The sequence below is a fragment of the Stegostoma tigrinum genome, chromosome 26, assembly GCF_030684315.1.
Source record: "Stegostoma tigrinum isolate sSteTig4 chromosome 26, sSteTig4.hap1, whole genome shotgun sequence".
Lineage (NCBI taxonomy): Eukaryota > Metazoa > Chordata > Chondrichthyes > Orectolobiformes > Stegostomatidae > Stegostoma > Stegostoma tigrinum.
Genome location: NC_081379.1, coordinates 24,659,038 through 24,682,346, shown reverse-complemented (window position 1 = coordinate 24,682,346; position 23,309 = coordinate 24,659,038). Strand labels below are relative to the sequence as shown.

The 23,309-nt window shown below is 39.3% G+C and overlaps 1 protein-coding gene across 3 annotated transcripts in view; it reads left to right on the top strand.

Moving 5' to 3' along the window:
• LOC125463988 (calcium/calmodulin-dependent protein kinase kinase 2-like) overlaps positions 1-23,309 on the top strand; it is a 94,531-nt gene that overhangs the window by 45,118 nt on the left and 26,104 nt on the right. For all 3 annotated transcript variants that reach the window (XM_048555866.2, XM_048555864.2, XM_048555865.2), the window contains 5 exons: positions 6,746-6,879; positions 9,439-9,475; positions 19,018-19,039; positions 22,276-22,364; positions 23,019-23,218. In XM_048555866.2, coding sequence (XP_048411823.1) covers positions 6,746-6,879; positions 9,439-9,475; positions 19,018-19,039; positions 22,276-22,364; positions 23,019-23,218 — 482 coding nt within the window. The remainder of the gene's footprint in view (positions 1-6,745; positions 6,880-9,438; positions 9,476-19,017; positions 19,040-22,275; positions 22,365-23,018; positions 23,219-23,309) is intronic.

Genomic DNA, 23,309 nt, shown 5'->3' with positions numbered 1-23,309 from the left:
TCAGTCATCAAATTGACTGCCTTAGTGACTTAACTGGTTATGTATATATTTGTCAAGCATCTGGAACAGTGGAACTCAATTATTGGCAGACTCTTCCTGGTCAAGTCCTAACAGGCCAAGAACTAAAACTGTGCTTTTCAAGTGAGATTCATGGTGCCAGGTCTGCCTTGGCCTCTGTTGTTTTGTCATGTAATCATCTGCTCTTTGTCTCATTACTCATGACACTGGCCTCCTCATTGCCTGTCCCATGAAATGTTATGTTAGGAAAGGGGTAGGGTTTCACCCATGCTAGGACTTCATGGTGTTCACATCATTAACATCCTATTTAAACCTCAGCTCCATATCAGTTCAGACACTGCAAGCTAGGAACTAGCCTTGGGACTATATTGTTCAATCTTTGTTGTCAAAGACATGGCCCAGATAGGGAAGCCAGTACCTTACTTTCCCAAAAGGGATCTGGAGGTAGTGATGGAGAGAAGAACAATAATTTTTCCCGCTGGCTGACGAAGGTGGCCATGCCCCAGCTTCAACCAGCCTGGACAGAGATAATGGCCTGGGTCAGTGCAGTATCTTTGGTGTAAAGTACCTATCAGTGCAGGAAGGTAGTGATTGTCTGTGTTCTAGAAAGATAAGTGCCACCATCTCTCTGCTCCCTCACACTCAACATCACCAACACTCACCCTAACCCTGCCACTGCGCACGTCTCCTGTCGGGCTCATGGACTGCAACACTCCCTATTGCATGCATCATGTTCATTCAGTAGTCTCTCAAAACCTCATTGTCCCAATATGCAAACCCATTTGTCCTGGCGACATCTCACCACTTCTGGCTGTACACCACCAGTATTAGATTTCCTATTCATCTCCAACATACTCATCCCTCCCTTTGTGTCATTGCAGGAAAAATATCATAACCAGGCTAGAAGAGTGAAGACTGGTATAGTGTAGTGGACATAAGTTTTTGTTCATGCTCTCTGGGGGAATATGTTAAATTTTAGCTGTAGAAGAGCACAGAGTTGAGACACTGAGACCTGCTGTAGTGTGTATCATCACTAGTAACTTATTCTTAATCTGTGCAAGTTTTTATCCCTCTACACACCCAGCTGTATCTTTTCTTGTGCAGGCACTAGCAGCATCCAAGGCACCACTGCTCTGAAGCAGTGAGTGCTAAAGACCTCAGTCTCACCTCCACCCCTGAGAAGATACATCAGTAAAGAGTTCACCTGCACCCTCTACCACCTCCAGGCTTTCACCATAGAACATAGAACAGTACAGCACAGAACAGGCCCTTCAGCCCACAATGTTGTGCCGACCATTGATCCTCATGTATGCACCCTCAAATTTCTGTGACCATATACATGTCCAGCAGTCTCTTAAATGACCCCAATGACCTTGCTTCCACAACTGCTGCTGGCAACGCATTCCATGCTCTCTCAACACTCTGCGTAAAGAACCTGCCTCTGACATCCCCTCGATACTTTCCACCAACCAGCTTAAAACTATGACCCCTCGTGTTAGCCTTTTCTGCCCTGGGAAATAGTCTCTGGCTATCAACTCTATCTATGCCTCTCATTATCTTGTATACCTCAATTAGGTCCCCTCTCCTCCTCCTTTTCTCCAATGAAAAGAGACCGAGCTCAGTCAACCTCTCTTCATAAGATAAGCCCTCCAGTCCAGGCAGCATCCTGGTAAACCTCCTCTGAACCCTCTCCAAAGCATCCACATCTTTCCTATAATAGGGCACCCAGAACTGGACGCAGTATTCCAAGTGCGGTCTAACCAAAGTTTTATAGAGCTGCAACAAGATCTCACGACTCTTAAACTCAATCCCCCTGTTAATGAAAGCCAAAACACCATATGCTTTCGTAACAACCCTGTCCACTTGGGTGGCCATTTTAAGGGATCTATGTATCTGCACACCAAGATCCCTCTGTTCCTCCACGCTGCCAAGAATCCTATCCTTAATCCTGTACTCAGCTTTCAAATTCGACCTTCCAAAATGCGTCACCTCGCATTTATCCAGGTTGAACTCCATCTGCCACCTCTCAGCCCATCTCTGCATCCTGTCAATGTCCCGCTGCAGCCTACAACAGCCCTCTACACTGTCAACGACACCTCCGACCTTTGTGTCGTCTGCAAACTTGCTGACCCATCCTTCAATTCCCTCGTCCAAGTCATTAATAAAAATTACAAACAGTAGAGGCCCAAGGACAGAGCCCTGTGGAACTCCACTCACCACTGACTTCCAGGCAGAATATTTTCCTTCTACTACCACTCGCTGTCTTCTGTTGGCCAGCCAATTCTGTATCCAAGCAGCTAAGTTCCCCTGTATCCCATTCCTCCTGACCTTCTGAATGAGCCTACCATGGGGAACCTTATCAAATGCCTTACTGAAGTCCATATACACCACATCCACAGCTCAACCCTCATCAACTTTTCTAGTCACATCCTCAAAAAACTCGATAAGGTTTGTAAGGCATGACCTACCCCTCACAAAGCCGTGTTGACTGTATTTGATCAAGCCATGCTCTTCCAGATGGTCATAAATCTTATCCCTCAGAATCCTTTCCAACACCTTGCAGACGACAGACGTGAGACTTGCCGGTCTATAATTGCCGGGGATTTCCCTATTTCCTTTCTTGAAGAGAGGAATTACATTTGCCTCTCTCCAGTCCTCAGGTACGACTCCAGTGGAGAGCGAGGATGCAAAGATCTTCACAAGTGGCGAAGCAATTGCATTTCTCGCTTCCCAAAGCAGCCGAGGACAAATCTGATCCGGGCCTGGCGACTTGTCAATCTTAATGTTTGACAAAATTTTCAGCACATCAGCTTCCTCTATCTCTATCCATTCCAGCATGCACACCTGCTCTTCAAAGGTTTCATTCACTACAAAGTTCGTTTCTTTCGTAAAGACAGAAGCAAAAAACTCATTTAGGGCTTCCCCTACCTCCTCAGGCTCCACACACAAGTTCCCTATGCTATCCCTGATCGGCCCTACTCTTTCTTTGACAAAGTGGGTTCTCTGGGTAGTCTAGACTTGGGAGCAAAATATGGTGAGCCCATCACTGACCTGTCTCTGCACTGGCCACGGAAGAAATGCTCCAAGTCTTTAGTACTGAGAGAAGTGCTGGAGACCTAGGCAGAAGACAGTTCACTGGTTTTGATCAAAGGCATAGAAACAGCAGTCAGGTTTGTCAGAGTCAGCCTGTAAGCTGGATCAATGGATGGAGGAATCCACCAATGTTGTCAAGCTGGCTCCAGTATGCGAATGTCTGGTTACCTCCATAGGAAGAAAACAATACTTAGTGAGAACACATGGGTGCCACAAGTGACACATCATTTTAAAGTTTCTTGCATTTTGTAAATACACATGCACTTGCACTCTTAAATTGTCTGTTTTCTTCTGTAGTTGCTGTTGGACCTGGTGAATGTGTACCCAGTTGATAAATGAGAAGTTTTCTCAGACATCCCAAGGTTGAAAGATGTGGTAATGACTGTGTGCATTGCTCTTTTCTTGTAAGCAGCTGACATCACAGGCCCTTGAACTGTGACTTAGACGATAGCACCGAAGTGTTGCATTATAGTTACTTTTAATCGACCCTGTTTGGATATGTTATGGCATGTGGGATTTGAACTTGGACCTTCTAACCCAGAGTTAGAGATGCTGCCATTGCACCACAAGAGCACTAAATAAATTTGCTAGTACAGGCAATTGAAGAAAGCACTACATGAAATCGCTTTGAAGACGACTTGAGCCTTCCTGGGGAAGGCTCATTGATTTTGATTTAGCTTCAGCAATGTGTTGCTCTCAACTTGCAAGGCTTATAGTAAGGCCTGACCGACACAGATCTTCCACATTAGCACCCACTTTGTAGAAGAAACAACATCCATGATAAATTCGCATCTCTAGAGGGAAAGCTTCATCCTTTCTATCAGCTTTTGAAGGGAGCACCCTACCATTCAAGATTAGGAGGTATACAGTGGGCAGTTCACATGTCTGCTTTCCCTCACTGCACAGTGCCCTGCCAAGGGATGTTGCATAAAAGTGCTATTTAGCATAAATTAAATGCTGTTGTGCAGGCTATTCGAGCATGTTGTGGAAGTTTAGCAGTTTAGATGATCTCAACATTGAAGGCACAACCCATGATGGAAGAGTGAAAAAGAAATGTCTCAAATACTCTCAACCTGCAGCCTATAACAATAGACTTAAATGTTAGTGCCATGAGTTGTTTGTGCCCTGTCTGTCTGACTGCTGCCTTCTCCCTAATGGCAAGTAGAACCTATAAAGTTGAAGATACTTGAAAGTAGGATCACCCTGAAAATACCAAGCATATGCTTGTGTGGATAACAAAGCATTTACTCACCAGGAGAAATGTTCAAGAACTGTAATCAGGTTCACATGCTCGTTTTCATTTTCATTTTTAGGTGATAACTGTTTATCCTCGATTTTCCCTGCATCCAGCACATTCCCCACACCCACAGGTGCGTGCTCGCCATCGCTTTCACGCTATCTCTCCCGCGCTGTCTTCTGCCCCCCCACAAATATCTTGTGAAGGCCTGCAACCCGTTCTCATGTCCTTGGTGGAAGTATGGATAGTTTTGCATGTTTGGTCTGCTTACTCTGAGAGCTTCGTAAAAATGTCATGAGTCATATTTGGGACAGGATAGTCTCTTAAAGCTGTGTCTCTGTGACCCAAGAAGGAGGAGCAACTTAAGTTCTGTAGTATGTATGCATCATGGCAACTCCCAGGATAACTTGTTGTGTACTTCTGAAATCTAGCGCCTGTGGCCACACCAATTTAACCCTTTTCTGTTAACATATTCTGCAGGTTGATGATAAGGTGCTGTTAAATTACATGTGTGGTCTATAACATTGGCATCCCCAGGTGCACCATGATGGTGAAAAATTTCCATAGCCCACATAACTTGACTGTCATGGTGGGGAGATACATAAACGGATGCGTTCTGGGAAAAATGGCATCCGTGGCAACTCTGATGCATTTGTAGGTTGACGATTAGGAAATTTTGCAAAATTTGGTAACTGCTCCACAAAACAAGCACCAATGTAAAAATGCATTGCAATTCAACTTGATGGGATGGCATGGCCACCTACTGCTTTCAAGTGCAAGTCCTGCTCTAGCAGATGACATAGTTTGGTGAGAATGATCTGAAACCTGTCTGGTTTGCACTACTTCCAAGAGTTGTTTATAAAATCAATATGACAGGTAGGTCTGTTGAGGGGGGCCAAAAAATTTTCCTGTGCAGTCTTGGGGGATCTTCATCATCATCTTCTCCTTCTGGAAGTGGTGCAAACAACCGCTAATACTAAATCAAAACAAAGTACTGCATGTGCTGGAAATCTGAAATCAACAGAAAATGCTTGAGAAATTCAGCAAGTGGATAGAGAAACAAAACTAATGTTTCAAATCTGATATGACTTTTCTTCAGAACCAGTCTCAAGAAATAGTTAATTCTGTTCAGAGTTCCTCAGAACAGTTCTGAAGAGATACAGAAGTTGGCTACTATTGATGAAGATTGTTGGTGACTTTGGTTTCACTCTTTTCTTTGATACTATCTTCACCTGTGCAGCAAGGCAGAAAGTAATCCAGTACATGCAACATTCATATCAAATTTTGAGCTGGATATTGTGCAGTTGCCTTTGGATCAAAGATGGCAAGGCTTCAAGAGGAGGTAAAAAGGGCATATGATTACATCCTGTGTTAGCAAGGAATGGCAGCTGGGAAAAGGGACGGGGTGTTGGAATATTTTTTGGAGTAGACTAAGGCATCAAAGAGGGAAGTCTTTTTAAAAGCTAAATGCGAGGGAGAAAGGAAAATGTCTGTGGGAGGATCCCACTGCAAGTGGTGGAAAATAATCTGTTAAACACAGGCTTGTGGGGGTAAGGGAAGCCCAATCCCCCTTTCAGGTAAGGGGTGCAGAAATGAAGTGGATGTGTTTGACGTTCCTTTCAGACAGTGGGGAGGAAATCTTAAGTGAAGCACGAGGATGACCTCTTTGGTACACTAGAATGGAAGTTTGCATCATTGGAACAGTTGCGAAGGGACAGAGGATGTAGAAGAATAGAATAGAATCCCTACAAGCTGTTGAATGTGATGGGACCACATGAACTAGTGATGGACCACATGAAACTGAAAGAATGGTGGAAATTTAAAAAACTATATATCTTTTTGGGGAGTTAGAAACCCTGAGAATGGATGGCAGGGAAATTGTGACCGATACTTTCAGTGGGGAAAAGTGCCTGGAAAAAGCCAAAGAAATAGAAAATGTAACTTACAAAAATGGCTAAATTCATCTACAATATGTATTTAATGTCTCAGGAGAAAAGTATTATATATCATTTACATGACACCTGTACTTGGAGTGCAGTTTGGGAAATCTTGAGGATGTAGCTTGAGATTTCCCAAGAGACCATTCTGGCAAGTTTGCTCCTATTGGCAATTCTGGAAAATGTTGATATTTGTTTCATTAATGTGAATAATTCCTTTCACCATTCCAACCCAAAAATAGCTTTCAACAATTAGATTGAAAAGATGCTGTGCTTTCCCCAGCATGATGTTGGTACTGCTGTTGGACTGTGGATGAATAATAGTTATAACCTTTCAGAAGTAAAATGGACAGGTTTTATTTCATTTCAATACAAAGTAGTGAGGAAGGGCTACTTATGACGAGCCATTAATTTAAATATGTGGCCACTGAGTAGATAACAATCCTATTCTATCATCTAGGTCGTCCCCCACCTCGAGGTGCCAAAATTGTTCCACAAATCTCTGCACAACCTAAAGGGCCTTTGGATAGTGTGTATCAAGAAATTGCCATTTTGAAGAAATTGGATCATCCAAATGTTGTCAAGCTAGTTGAAGTATGTTTTACTTTTCCTTACTCTCTTATTCATGAAATGCTGATAGAAGTATGTAAATTGAGGCAACTTGGTTTTCATGTTTTCCATTTGCATATAGCTTGTAGTTTTAGACACTTTAAAAATACTGAACCAGAGTTTAATCAAATTTCATTCATCTTAATGTGTATTTTTTAAAAAGTGAGCACTTCAAAGAGCCATATTTATCTTGCTCCTGTTACTGTAAGCAATACTATTTAACTTCAAACATTTTAAATCTTTATTGCATTTCAACTGATTAGTTATGTTGCTTTTATATTATCTGTCTCTAACAACTGAGGATCAGTGGCAGAATATCATCAGTTCATATAACTGTATACCACATTTTTCCACTCCAAGCAAGATAGTAAAAAGCAGCAGCATTTTGGCAAGCATAACTCTTCCCTTTTCTTCTTGCCTTTCTTCAGACCTGATGTTAGAAGTCCTACTCCTCCAAAAATAGATTAATTCAGATATGAAAAAGTTAAATGAGCTACTTCATCCAGTCATGGTTTTATGAAGGCCATTAAAACCGTATTTTACTGCAGCTCAAACGTAGAATTAGTGTGGCAGTTGAAGAAAGGAATTTGAAATAATAGAAGAATGCATCTTTTGTCAGACCATGACTGAAAATATTAGTATGCGTGTCATGGCAGAAACAGGAGGAGAGAAGGCTTTTAACACACAGGTTAGAGAAAGCAACTTGTATGATACGGTTGATCTAAATCTTTGGGTTTTGCATAATCACCATGCTATTATATGTAAGTGCATGCTAGTCCTTTATTGAACACATTGGCACAATATGCTTTGTAAATTTATAGACTTTCTGAACAATGAATTCTGTGTTCTTGCCATCTCCTTAGCTTTGCATGGCTCCTAAATGTTCCCTCCTGAAGTATAGAATAGCTTGTTCATTGGACATAAATCTATTTACGCGTTAAAGTTCATGAATTGTTTTAGATGACATCCACTGTACACAAGTTGAGATTAAAATTGGAATAAAAATAAGAATTGAGAGATTAACTTGGACCGTGGAAATGTCTTCAGAATTTTTGTTTTCTATCATGTCTTGTATAATGCAGTTTGCCTTTTTTTTGCCATTTTCATTTCTTGCCATTTTTACTTGAAACTTCTTGCTGTTTCCCTGGGATAGTGTTTGTCCAGTGTTCTTGCATCTTTAATTTTCAGTTGTGCAATATTCATGGCTTGGTCTTGTCTACTTCTTTGTGTCGTAATTTATTCCAGACTTCCTCTCTGATCCTCGATATGACTATGACTAGCTGCAGAAATTTATTACTTAATTAACAAAACCTAGGGGCTGTTTTTCCAGTTTGAAAATCTTACCATAATGCCCAGCTTGTAAAGTATCCTTTTTGAATTAGATGTTGCATCAGTTGCATTCTTCACAACAAATTAAACATTTTGGGGATACTGGCAGGTGGCTTTCTAGCTACTTTTCTATGCTGTAGAAGGCAAGAATGTGAGTGTTGCAGAAGGACAAATTTGGGCTCAATTATTAACTTCAAACCCAACTCCCTCTTACTCTTGGCCCCTGTTTTCCTGATGCTCACAAACCTGAGAATATTCACTGTTGAAAGTTGTATTTGAGTAACAGCCTCTTTGAGGGTGGTTAGCCAAATATGAATTACTGTATGTTAAAGATCACTGTCAGGAAAAGAGCGAGGCAAGAAAAACAATTGGTTATTACAGAACTCATGTTTGACTGCTATTTTTTCATTCCAGGAAATGAAATTGCTTTCTAAGAAATCATCAACTTCAAAATGTTTTATTCTAATTTTAAGTTAAACAAGAATGATGACCCAGTTTTAGTTCAAAGTTGAATGATAGTCCCATTTGAATTGTAATCTTTAAGTTTTTTTAAATAAAGCTCCAGAAGCAGAAGTCATGTCAGGTCTAATTTTTGTTTTTCCAATAAGACCTTTACTGATATTTATGTACCTGTATTTCCTTATCAAACACTATTTGCATAATCCTCTATTCAATATTGCTCTAATATCACCTTATTACATCTATACCGTTCAAGCATTCTTACAGCAATGCGCTCTGCATTTTTGACATATTCCAGTTAAGGAAGGTTTGTTGTAAATCCCTCTCTTAAAAATTCGTAGAATATCAACTTTACCTGATTTCTGCCTCTTTCACATCTTCTCCAAGCATCTAGATGGTCTGGGGCTACTGGTGGAAGCTTTTCTTCTAATTGTCTGGCTGGTTCAATAAAATATATGTGCATGTATACAATTTCCTGGCAATTGTGATTTGAAAATAGTTTGAAGAAGTTAATGCATGGACATCAATGTAGCCAGAAAGGCAGAGCTACTCCCCACACAAGGAAAATTAAATGACTAAAATCCTTTTAAAATAATAGCAATGGACATTACATTCCAGTCATGCCAATTTTAAACTACTTCTTAAAACTCTTTTAAACGCAGTCCTCCAGCATGTATTCTGTTTCATGACTTCTATTCCTTCTTGAAGTATAAGCTTGTTTCCAAGATGTCATTTCTTGTTTGCTTATTCTCATAGGTGCTTGATGACCCCAGTGAGGACCATCTGTACATGGGTATGTTCCAATATTTCCTTCTGTCATACTATATAATTTGAGTCATACACCACATATGACTCATCGTCAAATAATTTTAATATTAACAAATTGTGAAAATTGAGTAAAGTAACATCTTACTTGACATTTAGTTAGAAACAAAATAATTATCTTTTTGCTCTGCAACATTTCATTCTAGCACACTATTTGGCAATTTCAGCTATGAATTTTAGTCATCTTGCTATTTTTATACATAAATATTGACAAGTTGCTATCACATTCTCCTACGACTTGTTAAACTACAAGGCCATGAGGCATAAGAGCAGATGTAGGCTATTCAGCTGCATTGAGCCTGCTCTACCATTCAATCCTTTTCTCCTCACCACCGCCCATCCTCAAACGCCTTCTCATTTTAAAAACTTGTCTATCTCAACCTTGACTATACTTAATGACACAGCCTCACCAGGCCTCTGCGGTGGATTTCCTCAGATCCATTGCCATCTGAGGGAAGAAATTCCATCTCATCTGTTTCTTATGTGGACAACCCCTTACTCAGAGATTATGCGCTCTGATCCTAGACTCTCCTACGTGGGGAAACAACCCTTCGCATCTATCCTGTCAAGTCCTGAAAGAATCTTGTGCCTTTCTAAAAGGCCACCTCTCTATGTTCTAAATTCTGATGAGAACAGGCCCAACCTATTCAACCTTTCGTCATAAGTTAGTCTTTACATACTCGGGATTAACCTGGACTGCCTCTAATGTTTGTATCTGCCCTTAGATAAGGGATTAAAACCGTACACAGAATTCCATCTGTGTATCTGTACAATTTTAGGGAGATTTCCTTAGTTTTCTATCCATTCCCTTTGAAATAAAGCCCAGTATTCCATTTTTCTTTCCCATTACCAGCTGGCTCGTTGTAACTTATGTACTGGGATCCCCAAATTTTCCTCTGGAGCTTTGTAATTTCTCTCCATTTAAATAATATTCAGCTCCTCTATTTGTCATGCATTTGTGTAAGTAGAATGGGCCATTTCTTTGAGTCCGATCGTGTGATGTTATGTTGTTGTCAGCAAACATGCCCGTTAGTCTAACCTTGATGCCTGTACAGTAAATATTTCCATAATAAAGCTCCTGCTGTTTAACACTTCGGCCTCCTGGTCCTCCTTAGGACTTGATCAAGAAGAAAACTGGCAATGAGGTTTAAAAAGCGCTTTGAGTTCCACTAGATCAACCCAGTGATTCATCAAAAAATTCATCACTGATTCATCAGTGGCTCTCATAGCAGATCTTGGAGGCACTTTGATAAAAAGAAGCAAAGAAATCAGAAGTGTCATTACTGTATCAAAGCAGGGAGTCAGCAAAAAAAAATCACCCCAGGGAAGAGATGAACAGTGCAGAAATTCGCCACATCTTCCAATCCAAAGGAACACTGAAACAATTTTCCCACACAGAGGACTATGTCTTGATATAAGGTGTAGACTTTGAAAGAAACTGAGATGCTGCTTGACCTGCTGTGTTCATCCAGCTCCACACTTTGTTATCTTGCAGTCTCAACAATACCTTGTTTTTAAACAGGAAGCAATGAGAGTGCTAAAAATCTTTTGTGAAACATCAATGCTATGCCTTCATTTTTTAAATAAAAAGTGCAGGAAAATTTGGCACCTTGGGACTGTATGATGAAAATACAGAGCTGGAATTTCTACACAGCAAGTCAGCATGATGATGAGTCACAACAATTTAAGGTCCGTAGAATTCTGTGAATTTGAAGGCCACCTAAACGATGCTGTCAGAGACAGACCATTGTGTGGTTTAAGATGTGAAGCATTCCAGAAAAAAGTACTGACCGGAAGGAACCTAGGCTTAAAGAAGGTACTGGAGCTTGCACCCAAGCAAACTCAAAACTGTCATTGGTGTGACAACAGGTTATGCAGTGTGTAGGAGCTGTATGTGGAATCTGGGGAAAAAAGAATACGTTTGAACAGGCATGTTTGAGGAATAAACATAAGCATACAGCAAAAGTACAAAAACTGAAGAGTCAGAAGAAAATTTGCACAGACCAGAAAGGGCATGAGAAAAACCTTGACCCTAAGTCCAAAGAGGAGCTGTTATTAAAGATACTAAACATTGCAAGCAACATCAATTGATACTGTGCCACTCCCTTACTAAATGGCAAACTGTGGAGGTCAATACTGGGTGTTGATTTCATTGATAACCTAAAAATGTATGTGAGAAACAGCTGAGTCACTTCAAAGTGCAACTCTCAACAATTGTACTACAATTGTACACAAGCAAAGTGGTGCCTTTTAAAGGATTGTATCAGTGTAAATAACATGGTGTGAAGCTGGATGAACGCAGCAGGCCAAGCAGCATCAGAGGAGCAGGAAAGTTTGACTTTTTGGGTCGGGACCCTTCTAACAAACCTATTGTACGTGATGAAGAAAGATGATTCGGTGGTGATTTTAAGATCATTCTTAATCCAGGACACTCTGCTGAGCATGCATGATGTATTTTCTGGACAAGCTGAAGATTAGCATTTTAGTGAAATCGATCTTAGTCAAACCTATCTCCAGATACATGTCAGTCCTTAGTCACAAAAACACTTGGTGATTGTAACCTATAAAGGATTACTAAAATATAAGAAACTTCCGTTTGGAATCACATCTGCACTTGGTGTTATTCCAGCTTATCATGGATCAAACTTGAAATGGATTGGGAGGATTTTGGTGTTCCTTGATGATATTTAGTCAGAGGAAATGGAGTGAAAGCATGCTACTCTGCAGGCACTTGAAGATTATGGCCTAAGAGTAAGGAAAAACAAATTTAAATTCTTAATATTTTTATTTGGGTATTTAGACTACGTCACTGATGCAAAGGGACTGCATGTAATGCCTTCAAAAAAAGTAAAAGCAAGCACCTAAAAATTCCAACAACTGTGATCAGTTTTGGGCTGTTTATATCACCGTGGCAGGTTTGGCCCAAATCTTGCAGCTGTTCTCGAGGCAAATTTATTGTGCCAAAACAAGAATTGGAAATGGAGATTCTTTACATAAACCAAAGAGGCTTTATTTAAGTCCGATCTCCTGACCCATTTTGACACAAAGGTACCATTGCAACTAAAATGCCATGCATCATCGAATGGAGTGAGAGCAGTCACTTCTCATAAATAAACTATTGGTTTCTCTTTACCAGTAGGTAATTATTAAATCAGCAATAAACAGATTGAGAAGGAATCGATTTTGGCATTTGACTGGATCACCAATACCTGTATGGCCAGGAATGTATCACAACATTTTGAGCCTCATGTATAGGTATTTTCTCTATCAAGCCAAATGTAGAGGCAGGTGTTGTTAATATTACCTTTATACTTATATAATTAAATATCAGCAAACATGAGAATTGTTGGGCTCCCTTGGCTACCTTTGCCAAATAAGTCAACTACAAGGAGTCCTTATGTAAACATTTTCTATTTCAAACAATTAAAGACCACATCAGTAAGAGCAGGACAAATATACTTTAATGAGCCACTACTATCTGGTGATCTTGCCGTAAAGCATTATGTCCATCAATCACTTTTGAACAATTCCAGAACTGAAGCTGTATGTTCACACAGAACTGTCTATGCAAGCAGGATGTCACAAGTGGGCAATGAGGGTCATCGTTCCACCACTGCTAAGAAACATATGGTTAACTCAACTATACAAAGGACTCTGTGGCATTGTCAGAATTAAGATAATGGCCAGGGCTCAACTTTGAAATTGAAGAGGTAAAGTAAGTGAGGCTTCTACAAGAGTTCGCAACCGACTTCCTTTAGTGTAATTACAGTCATGGAAATGACTAGAAAGGTCAAGGCAAAGAACCCTTAATGCCTGAGCTGAAAGTTTTTGAATGACAAGAGCTCTTTTTCTGAAGTTGATGCACATATTAAATGGCCTGAAGTTGCCATCATGACTATTAATGCCATCGAAGAAAACCACTTAAAGACTGGGGGAGATCTTTGAGAGGTTTGGTTATCTGGGACTAGTGTTAGTGATAATGGTCCATAGCTCACATCGTGAGTCTATGGACTGTCTAAAGCAGATCGGAATTCAGCATATCTGATAAGATCCTTATCAGTTAGCCACAAATGGCTTGATGGAAAGATTTTTTTCAGACAATGGAACACTCCTTCGGGTAACTCAAGAATAAGGATTACTATCCAAACGAATCATCCATTTTTTGTTAACATTCCAGAACACAATCCATTCAGCAAATCCGTATTCTCCGGCATTGTTCATGATAAAGTGTCAGTTGTGTACAGTACTTGATTTTGCTAAAGTTATCCATGACAAAAGGCATTGTTTACAGGAAGCAACAGAATGTGGCTTTCCACTGGGATAATAAGGCCAATGCTGATGGGCTGTCTAAATTTACCTCTGCCAAATGAATTGACTACAAACAGTCCTTATGCAGACATAACTAGAGAACACTCAAAGAGCAGTGTTTTGCAAACAAGTCAAGAAGTGTTGGTGAAGAATTACACCACAGTCAAGAAGTAGGTACCAACTGTCATTCTAGCACAGACTGGACCGGTCCCTTGAACCATACGGACGATGGACGATATATGGACGAGATGTGCAGATCACCCCTTGATAACCAGAACACACGTGCCAGAGACAACTTGAATTCAAGATCCACAGGTGATTGTGCCAAGTAGAGACCTGATGACAGAATATAACTGGATCATTTGAGAGGGATAGTACCTTAGTACAGAATACCATGACATTGTGCAAACCTCTGAACATTCAATCATCTCAATCTCAGAAAAAGTTGATAGATTATGATCCTAGTACATGGAAGACACCAAGGTTAAAGCCAGTGAGAAGTATAAACAGGTGCCTGAGATGTGCTGGCAGCTATGCAAGAATTGATGTCTTTGAAATGCCTTAGTGACTGACTCGTACATACGATTGTAAATATTGTGAATGTTTTCATTGCAAGAGCCTCTGATGTAAAGGGGGGGTGGAGGAGGGATGTTGTGTATTTGTGTGTGTAGCAGACAGTCATTTTGTGAGTGTTGTCACATGACAATGACATCATTAGCCATTTTAGGTGGGAAAACCATGTAGTCTAATAGTCTAACTTTGCTGCTGGTAAACAGCTCTCAAAGCTCTGCCATCTAATATTTCGGCTTGCTAGTCCTTCCTGCCCAAGTCCTTAACATCCTTTTCCTTTATTGTGCCCAATTGGCCAAATTTTTACCCACTTTCCTAACTTGTCTATGTCAAACTGTAAGATCTGGGTCGTTCTCAGCACTTACCTTCTCATTTTTGTTTTTTCTCTCGGCGAACTTACAGTACATTGACCTTCTTTGTCCAAGTCAATGCTTTATGTTGTAAATAACTGACACCCTCCTCTCAACACTAATCCCTACAGTGCTGCACTAGTCACAATTTGCCATACTAACAATGCATCCATTATCCTAACTCTGTCTTCTAGAAATTAATCAATTCTCTCTCCATATTGTTCCAAGCACCATGTTTTTTTAAACTTGTTAATTAACCTAACGTGTGACAGCTTATCAAACACCGTGTGTTCAGTTTTGGTTTCCCTGCTATAGGAAGGATGCTGTGAAACTTGAAAGTGTTCAGAAAAGATTTACAAGGACATTGCCACCCTAATGTGTTACCAATAATAGTTATTGAGCTAACTGGTGAAAAGTTACTTTTTGTGTGTGTATGTGTGTGTCTCCCCTTTTCACATAAAGGTGTTACTTTAACAGTTTTTCAGTTATCTGGCACTTTTCCAGAATCTAAGGAATTTTGGATGATTACCACCAGTTTATCTGCTATGTCTGTAGCTACTTTTAATATCCTGGGATGCATCCCATCAGGCCCAGGAGATTTATCGATCTTTAGTTTCCCCATCATTCTTTGGTGATTAGGTATTGTATTTATTTCCTCTTCTGAGTATTTTTCAAATCTGTTTTCCACTGGAATGAATGCATTTTCTTGTGAGGACTGATGTAGTGTGTCAGTTTAGCTCCTTTGCCATTTCCTGGTTCCCCATTATTCCCTAGCCTCATTATCCAAGGGTCCTGTATTACATCCATCTCTCATTCCTTTTTATATATTTAAAAAAGCTCTTGTTTGTCTTGCTGTTACTGTCAAGTTTACCCTCCCCAGGGTAATTTTTTTTAATAGTTTTTTGATTTGTCTTTTGGTTTTTAGAACTTTGCCAGTCCTCTGGCTTACCATTAATCTTTGTCACATTGTATGATTCTTTCTGCAATTTGATGCTTTTCTTAATTTCCCTGGTTAACTATAGTTAGATTATTTAAACCTAAAGGAAACTAGTTACCTTTTCTGCAACAGCTACTGTAAGCTGTGACTTTTGAACCGATAAATCAGAGATCTTTTCCAAGAGAATTGGTAACTCAGGTTTATAGTTAGCAAGAAATTCAATCTGAACAAGGGGTCTGGTCAACTTGGGGGTGATGTATGTGTTTACACTAAAATGTCAATTTTTATATCACTTTACTTACAGCTGCGGTCTAATTATTTATGAAGACTAATAGTTTTTCAGTCCTTGGTTAGTACGGAAACCTGACCTGTACTTTCCATGAACTTTGGCTGAAAGTCAAGAAAATTGGAGTACTATGCTTGCTTTTTAAAGAAAGCCAACAGTCGGATAAATTCCAGGAATAGCAGGGCTCGATTTATAACGCACTACCCCAGTGAATCATAATCGTCTTAACAAACTTAATTTGTGAATTAGTTGCTTTATGTAATCAAATCTTTGTGATACATAAAAGCAGAAGGAGACTGTACAGCCGTCAAGCCTGGTCCACCATTCAGTAAGATTCAGGCTGACCCTGTATGATGCCTCAATTCCAATTTTCTTTCTGCACTCTTCCCACACACCTCTGCTGCCAATCTAAAATCTATCTCGGTTAACCTTAAATAGATTCATTGATCCATTTTCTAATACTTTTCCAGGGGAGAGAATTCCACGTACTAACAACCTTCTGAGAGAACAAGTTCTCTTCTTCTCTATCTTTTTAAAAGAAAATTGTTGTTTTGAAAGTGTGTTCCCAAGTTTTCAGGCTTCCACAAGAGAAAACATCCTCCACGCAGTCATGCCCCCTCACTCTTGTATGTTGCCCTCCCATTATTCTCAACTACAATTGGTAAAACTCCAACCTATTCAGCTTTTTTCTTTGATGTGCCCTTAATCCCAGGAATGAATCATCTGAATTTCTCTGAATTGCTTCTAATGCAATCATATCCTTTTTTAAATAAAACTATACACATATTTCAGATGTGCTATCACCAAGGGCAGTTAGCATTAAAACTTTGCTACTTTTACATTTCATCCCTCTTGTAATGAATGCCAACATTCTATTTGCACACTAAGTTTATTTTCTGACTGCGTAGAACTGACAAATGTGAACCAATAAAACAATCTCTTAAAGGCTTCTATAGAACTATTTCAGTCATATAAAAACATTTCTGTAACTTATGTCACCATTCACTCGTTGAGACTCAAGACTGGAGTGAGGACAGTTCATAAATGTAGTCAGTACTTAATGCCAAAACTTTATAGTTAGGCTGCTTTTTCTTCTCCACATATGCCACTTATAAAATCTTTTGGAGTTCCACTGCCAGTGAAGGAAATGTTCTGAATTTATGGTTCCCGTAGAAACAAATGACATTTGGAAAGATACAAGATTTGAATTTCCAGGGACTGGCAAAGCATCACATGACAAGATTTCAAGTTTTAAGACATTTACAGTACAAACGAATTAAAAGCAACATTGAAGTACTATTTTTATATGCACCTAGTACTTGAAACCATAAAAATGTTCCCCACATTTAACTTTTAAACCAACTGAAAATCTCACTCTGTGCTTATACTTTACGGTATGTTTTAAGTGACAGATCATCTTTCAGGAGCCAGCTAAGATTATTCCTAGCTCTTTTGGGCTTGCTTTCTTTTACCCCTTCCTGGTAGGCAACTTTTAATCCCAGAACTGACTTCTAAAGTAGGAACAAATTGCAAATTCTTCACACCAGTTAAACTAAATGACACTTGAAGTTTTGTTTAAATCTTCACAAACTAGATCTCTTCAATGTGAGTGCAAACTCCCATTCATGAAATGAACAACAAACCCAGTGTTTTCTCTAACAAAAACAAAAATGACTGGAAAAAGCTTAGCAGGTCTGCTGGCTTAGTGGAGAGGAATTGGAGTTAACATTTTGGCTCCGGTGACCCTTCCCCAGTGTTTTTTTCTGCCCTGTGTGCGCCAGTAGTCCCAAAGCAAACCAGGTTGTAGAGTTAATGGGAACTGCAGATGCTGGAGATTCCAAGATAATAAAATGTGAGGCTGGATGAACACAGCAGGCCAAGCAGCATCTCAGGAGCACAAAAGCTGACGTTTCAGGCCTAGACCCTTCATCAGAGAGGCTCTCTGATGAAGGGTCTAGGCCCGAAACGTCAGCTTTTGTGCTCCTGAGATGCTGCTTGGCCTGCTGTGTTCATCCAGCCTCACATTTTATTATCCAGGTTGTAGAGTTTGCAGCATTACTGTTTAATCAGATGAATACATTTTAAAATAATTTTGATGGAGCTGTGGTGGGCAGAGTGCATTTCACTTTTCTGACAGCAGCCAGCAGACTCGGAAACATTAGCCCATTGTCTGAGATTTTTAACATCTATAGAAGCCTGCAACTTTCCCCTGTTGATTTGGAGTATGCAGTGATTAGCATTTCATAAAGCAGAAAGTACCAGAAAAAGATGTCAGTGCAGTTAGCTCTGACAGCATCTACGGAGAGAGAAGCAGAATTAACATTTCCTGTTCAATATGATTCTTTGAAGCAAAGAGAAGTCTAATCGGACTCAACATTAACTCTGTTTCTCTCATCACAGATGCTGCCAGACTTGTTGAGTTTCTTCAACAATTTTTATTTCAGACCTTCAGTTTCTACAATATTTTACGTTTGTTTTAGTCTTGCTTTGTTTAAATGGGCCAAGATCAGAAATGCAGCTGGGTTCTGCTGCGATCAGGTCAGAGGCAAATAGAAACCACACAATTTGACTTTCACTATACCACCTACACTGAAACATGTTAGCTGTAGTAAATTTGAGCTTTTGTTTTGGGAAGTAGAAGGCCAAAATTATTTCATGAAAAAGTATTTGTAAACAAATGAATATCATGTCAGTCTGCTGTGTGATAACGCAAGTCATCAAGGTCAAAAGTAAAATACTGCAGAAGCTTGAAATCTGAAATAAGGTAGTGCTGGAGAAACTTAACAGGTGTGGTAGCAACTGTGTAGAGAGAAAGAGTTAAGGCTTTGAGTCCAAAGGTTCTTCTTCAAAACATTTCTAAAGAAGATTCAATGGACCCGAAACACTAACTCTTTCTCTCTCCACAGGTGCTGCCAAATAAAAAAAATTAACTCCTTTGTGTGACAACAACAACAGGATCATTTATGTAAGTGTTAATTCATTTTAATTCTCTTACGTAACATAGGTACATAAAAGGTATTCTACAGAAACTTACTGTAATTCTATTTCTTCTTCTTCAGTTTTTGAACTTGTGAAACAAGGGTAAGTATTTTTTCTTTTTCTCCTTTTTTGATTGTCATTTAAGTTTTTCGGTTTTATGTGCAAAGATGCTCCAGTTTGAGTCTCTTCTCATTTTAGTGAAATGCGTATCCAATGCTGCACCAAATCCCAAGCAAGCTCATTGTGTCTGGAAATTCATTTGGATTGTCACAGTACAGAAGGAGGCCATTTGATTCATTGAACGTACACTGGCAGTCTGCAAAAGCAATTTGGATAGTCTAAACACTTTTTTTTTCTGTAACACACATTTTATTTTCTGTTAGGTACTTATCCAACACTTTAAAAAAAGGTCAAAAGCTGGTTTAGCAGTGATGTCACTGGACTAGTAACTCGGATTCCTTTGCTAGCATTTTGACACTGGTTCAGATTTCACCATTGCAGATGGTAAAATCTGAATCCAATAAAATCTAGAAGTAAAAGAAAAGAGCTAGTCTAATATCAGTCCTTGTTGATTTGTTGTGAAAACCTCTCTGATTCGCTGTTCTTCAGGGGAAGGAAACTTGCCAACCTTAACTGCTTTAGCCTACATGTGACTCTGAATCTACAATAATGTGGTTGAATCTTTAAATGTCATCTGAATGGCCAAGAGAGCCAAACAAATAAAGGACTGGAGATCTGTCACAAAAAATAGAAATTGCTGGAGAAACTTAGTAGATCTGGCAACATCTGTGGAAAGAAAGCAGAGTTAACATTTGGGTCCAGTGATTCTTCATCAGAAAAGTAATAGTGAGCCAAACCATTGAAATACATCCAATAACGGTCACAAAACTTTCGACATCCCCTGAGAATAAAAAATATTGAACCTTTCTTACCACACTCTTGAGCAATTCCTTTTTAAATCCTAACCACTCACCCCATTTAAAAACAAATCCCATGTAGTCTTTGGTTCTTTCGCTCATACACTTTAAATCCTTATCCTTCTGCCGAAGGGACAAACTCATTCCTATCTCCTCTGTCTAGGGATTTTGAATACATTAATCAAAACTTATTTCACCACAAGTATGGCTGAATTTGGTAAAGCCAAAAACATTACAACACAATAGTGCAGTATAGTATTATTTAGATCCCTTTGATTGAACCACTTCCTTGGTTTGATAGTAAAACTGAAGAATTTAAATAACTTGTTGGATTATTGAAGTGTCTGCAATATTTTGCTTTGAGACTTCATACCATGGCCCTGATTTTGCACTGAGAATAACAGTGAGGCTACAGCACCCTCCATTGTAACAGCGTAAATCCAACAGCAACTTTGAGTCCATAGATTTGCAAGCAAACATTGATATCAGGAATTTGCTATCCAAGTTATCCTGCTCCTTCAAAGGCTATGCTATATCAATACCTGTCAGAGATTTGAAATTTAAATGCTGTAGTCACTTAGAAAAGGTGTCAGGAAAGTTAGAGCAGGTAAATTCATATATTAGTGAATGACTTCCAAGCAACCCCTCAAACTTAACACTTACCATAAAGCCTAATTTCTACAGAATTTATCTAGTATTCGAGTTCTAAAAAAAATTTTTACCTTTTTTTCTTTCTCTTTCTTGAATCTTTCATCCACTTTTCCTCTTTCTTTTACTTTTACTTTTTTACATGATTTTGCAATGAATTAATTAATTTATGCTTCCTGGTTCAGCCTCCAGACAGAATTTTGGAAACATAGTGGAGGTGGCAGGCCTGGAATTTCCTGGCACCAGCCAGTGTGCCAGTTAGCTACTTCAATTGCACTTTTTAAAGGGGCTGCATCAGGAACAAAGCAGCCACCCAACTGCAAGTGACAAGTAACCAACCTGAAGCAATTAAGGCTCCTTTCTAGGCAGCACGTGGGCTCTTTTGGTGACTGAGATGCAGGCAGTGAACAAAGGTGACCTCCCAGCAACGGATGGAAAAGCCGGAAGGACTTTACATGCTACACTATACCCTACAAATGCAGGAAAACAGCTACACCTGTAGACACATGTTGCCCATTGGAGATTTCCACTGTGCAAAACTAACCTAGCAAGGCATGGCAGTTGTTATTCTCAACGATGTTAAAAGCTCTGAACTGGTGCCTCCATCTTGCCTTTATCTGCATCAGAAGGCTGCCAGTCTCTTTCTGTTTATAGAATGACTTATTGAACACCCTCCATCTGCCCAAGCATTAGGGGCCCCCCTGCCATCCCTAATTGGACAGGACGCCACCTTGTGGATGTTAATTAGCCAGTTAAACAAAATCTGCATAGGGTAGATGCCATGCCCATGCACTGCAGTCAGGAACAATAAGTGATGTAGATGGTGGGGTCTGAAAACACAAACCCTGACCTATTATGAAGAAAGTTTTTCAACCTCGTTAGTTTAAAAGCCTTGCTGTTTGCCTGCTTGCACATGGCACTGATCTTCTATACTTGGTGCCAACTTGGAAGTGATTTCTCATAGTGCAAATTGCCTTTCAAAAGCTCTGAAAAAGTCTATGGGCAATTGTCAGCATGATGAGTGGCAGGTGTTATTCCTTCACTACTGACTGCAATGTGCAAACTCATATATTTTCATGTTAAAAATTTTGAAAATATTTAATGGTCTCTTTGACCAAGTGTTTTGTTGTGTTCCATGTACGCCCACAAATGTTCTCTAATGTTTGTCAGAATGTGACTGCTCACGCTCAATTTTTTTCACTTCTGAATATTGGAAAATAACATACAAATAAAATTTATGGTTGGATCTTTAAACAAATTTAATTTGAAATCTCAGTTGGCTTTTTGTCTTTTCTAGGTTGACCACAGTCACATTTTTATGCAAGTTTTGATGGGTTATTAATGTACATGTTATACTATCAAAACCAGATGTTTTAATTTATTTATACTCCTCTTCCAGTGTTGCTACTTTAAATGGTTCTCACTGATCACACATTGTAATCTGGCAAAGATCTGCTGCATGCATATACAACAACAATGAATACTTGTCAAGCTTTAATTACAAAATGCACCCAGGCCTTAGTCGATGTGGCTGTATGACCATCTGTGAAGCATCTGGAAGTGGCATTGTGGGTTATTTCTAAATTGTTACACTTCTCTTTCCAAGTGGAAAATGACGAATGTCTAGCCTTTTCTATTTTCATTGAACAAATCAAAAATGTATAATGTTTCTATTTCTGGCAAAACTTGAAATTATGTATAGTTGTGGAAAGTTAGAATTCAAGGGACTTCAACTGCACCAAGTTGTTTCCAATTATTTCTATATTGTTTCAGCCCTGTAATGGAGGTTCCAACTGAAAAACCCTTGTCAGAAGAGCAAGCACGATTTTACTTTCAAGACTTGATTATGGGAATTGAATTCTGTAAGTGTAGGATGTGTTCCAATGTGTGCCTGTGGTTAGAGGGACTTCTGGATGAAGTGGTGTTAAATGTTTTTTCTTCTCCATTCCCTGTTTTTCTATTTAATGCACAACCCCTGCAAATAAGGTGTTGTGCTCCTTGTCGTCTTTTATCATGCTCATAACTGTGTTTTGACACATACATGTGTGGTCTAAGGTCAGCTTTGCTTCTTGTGGAATAATGCGTGACAATGCCAAAATTGAGATAGAAAACTTAACTTGGAATCAGCAGGAGATGTCCCATTAGATCACTGAAGCATTCTTCAAGAATACTGTTTATATCATTTGTATAAGATGTAGAATGATCAGAGATATCTACTTACAACTGAGTTTCCTTTTTTTGCTATGATTGTACCTCTTCTGAAGGCAAAGTGTTAATGAAGAAAAATGCAGTAGTTGCATGCAAATCATCCAGTTCTTATTGCTTTCTCATCTTGAGGTGTTTAAATACTTTGAAGATTATATATAATCAGTGCATTGTTTATTTGTACTGGAGGAAAATGGTGATAGGCATTTGAAACAGTGTGTTAAACATATTCCTCTGTTCTGAACTGTAGTACTGCGCTATCACATTAAAGAGTTCAAAATTTCCCTCAACAAGAAATGTTTTGTATGCAGTGCACTATCAAAAGATTATTCATCGTGACATTAAACCTTCCAATCTGTTGGCTGGAGAAGATGGCCATATCAAAATAGCTGACTTTGGGGTTAGCAACCAGTTTGAGGGAACAGATGCCCTTCTGACCAGCAGTGTGGGCACACCTGCATTCATGGCTCCCGAGACCATTTCTGAAACCAGGAAGAATTTTCATGGCAAGGTAGAAAAAAGAAATCATTTATGACTGATCTATTAATTACGCTGTACTATTATCTGAAATTCTTGAATTTTTACAATTGCCTTTCCAATTT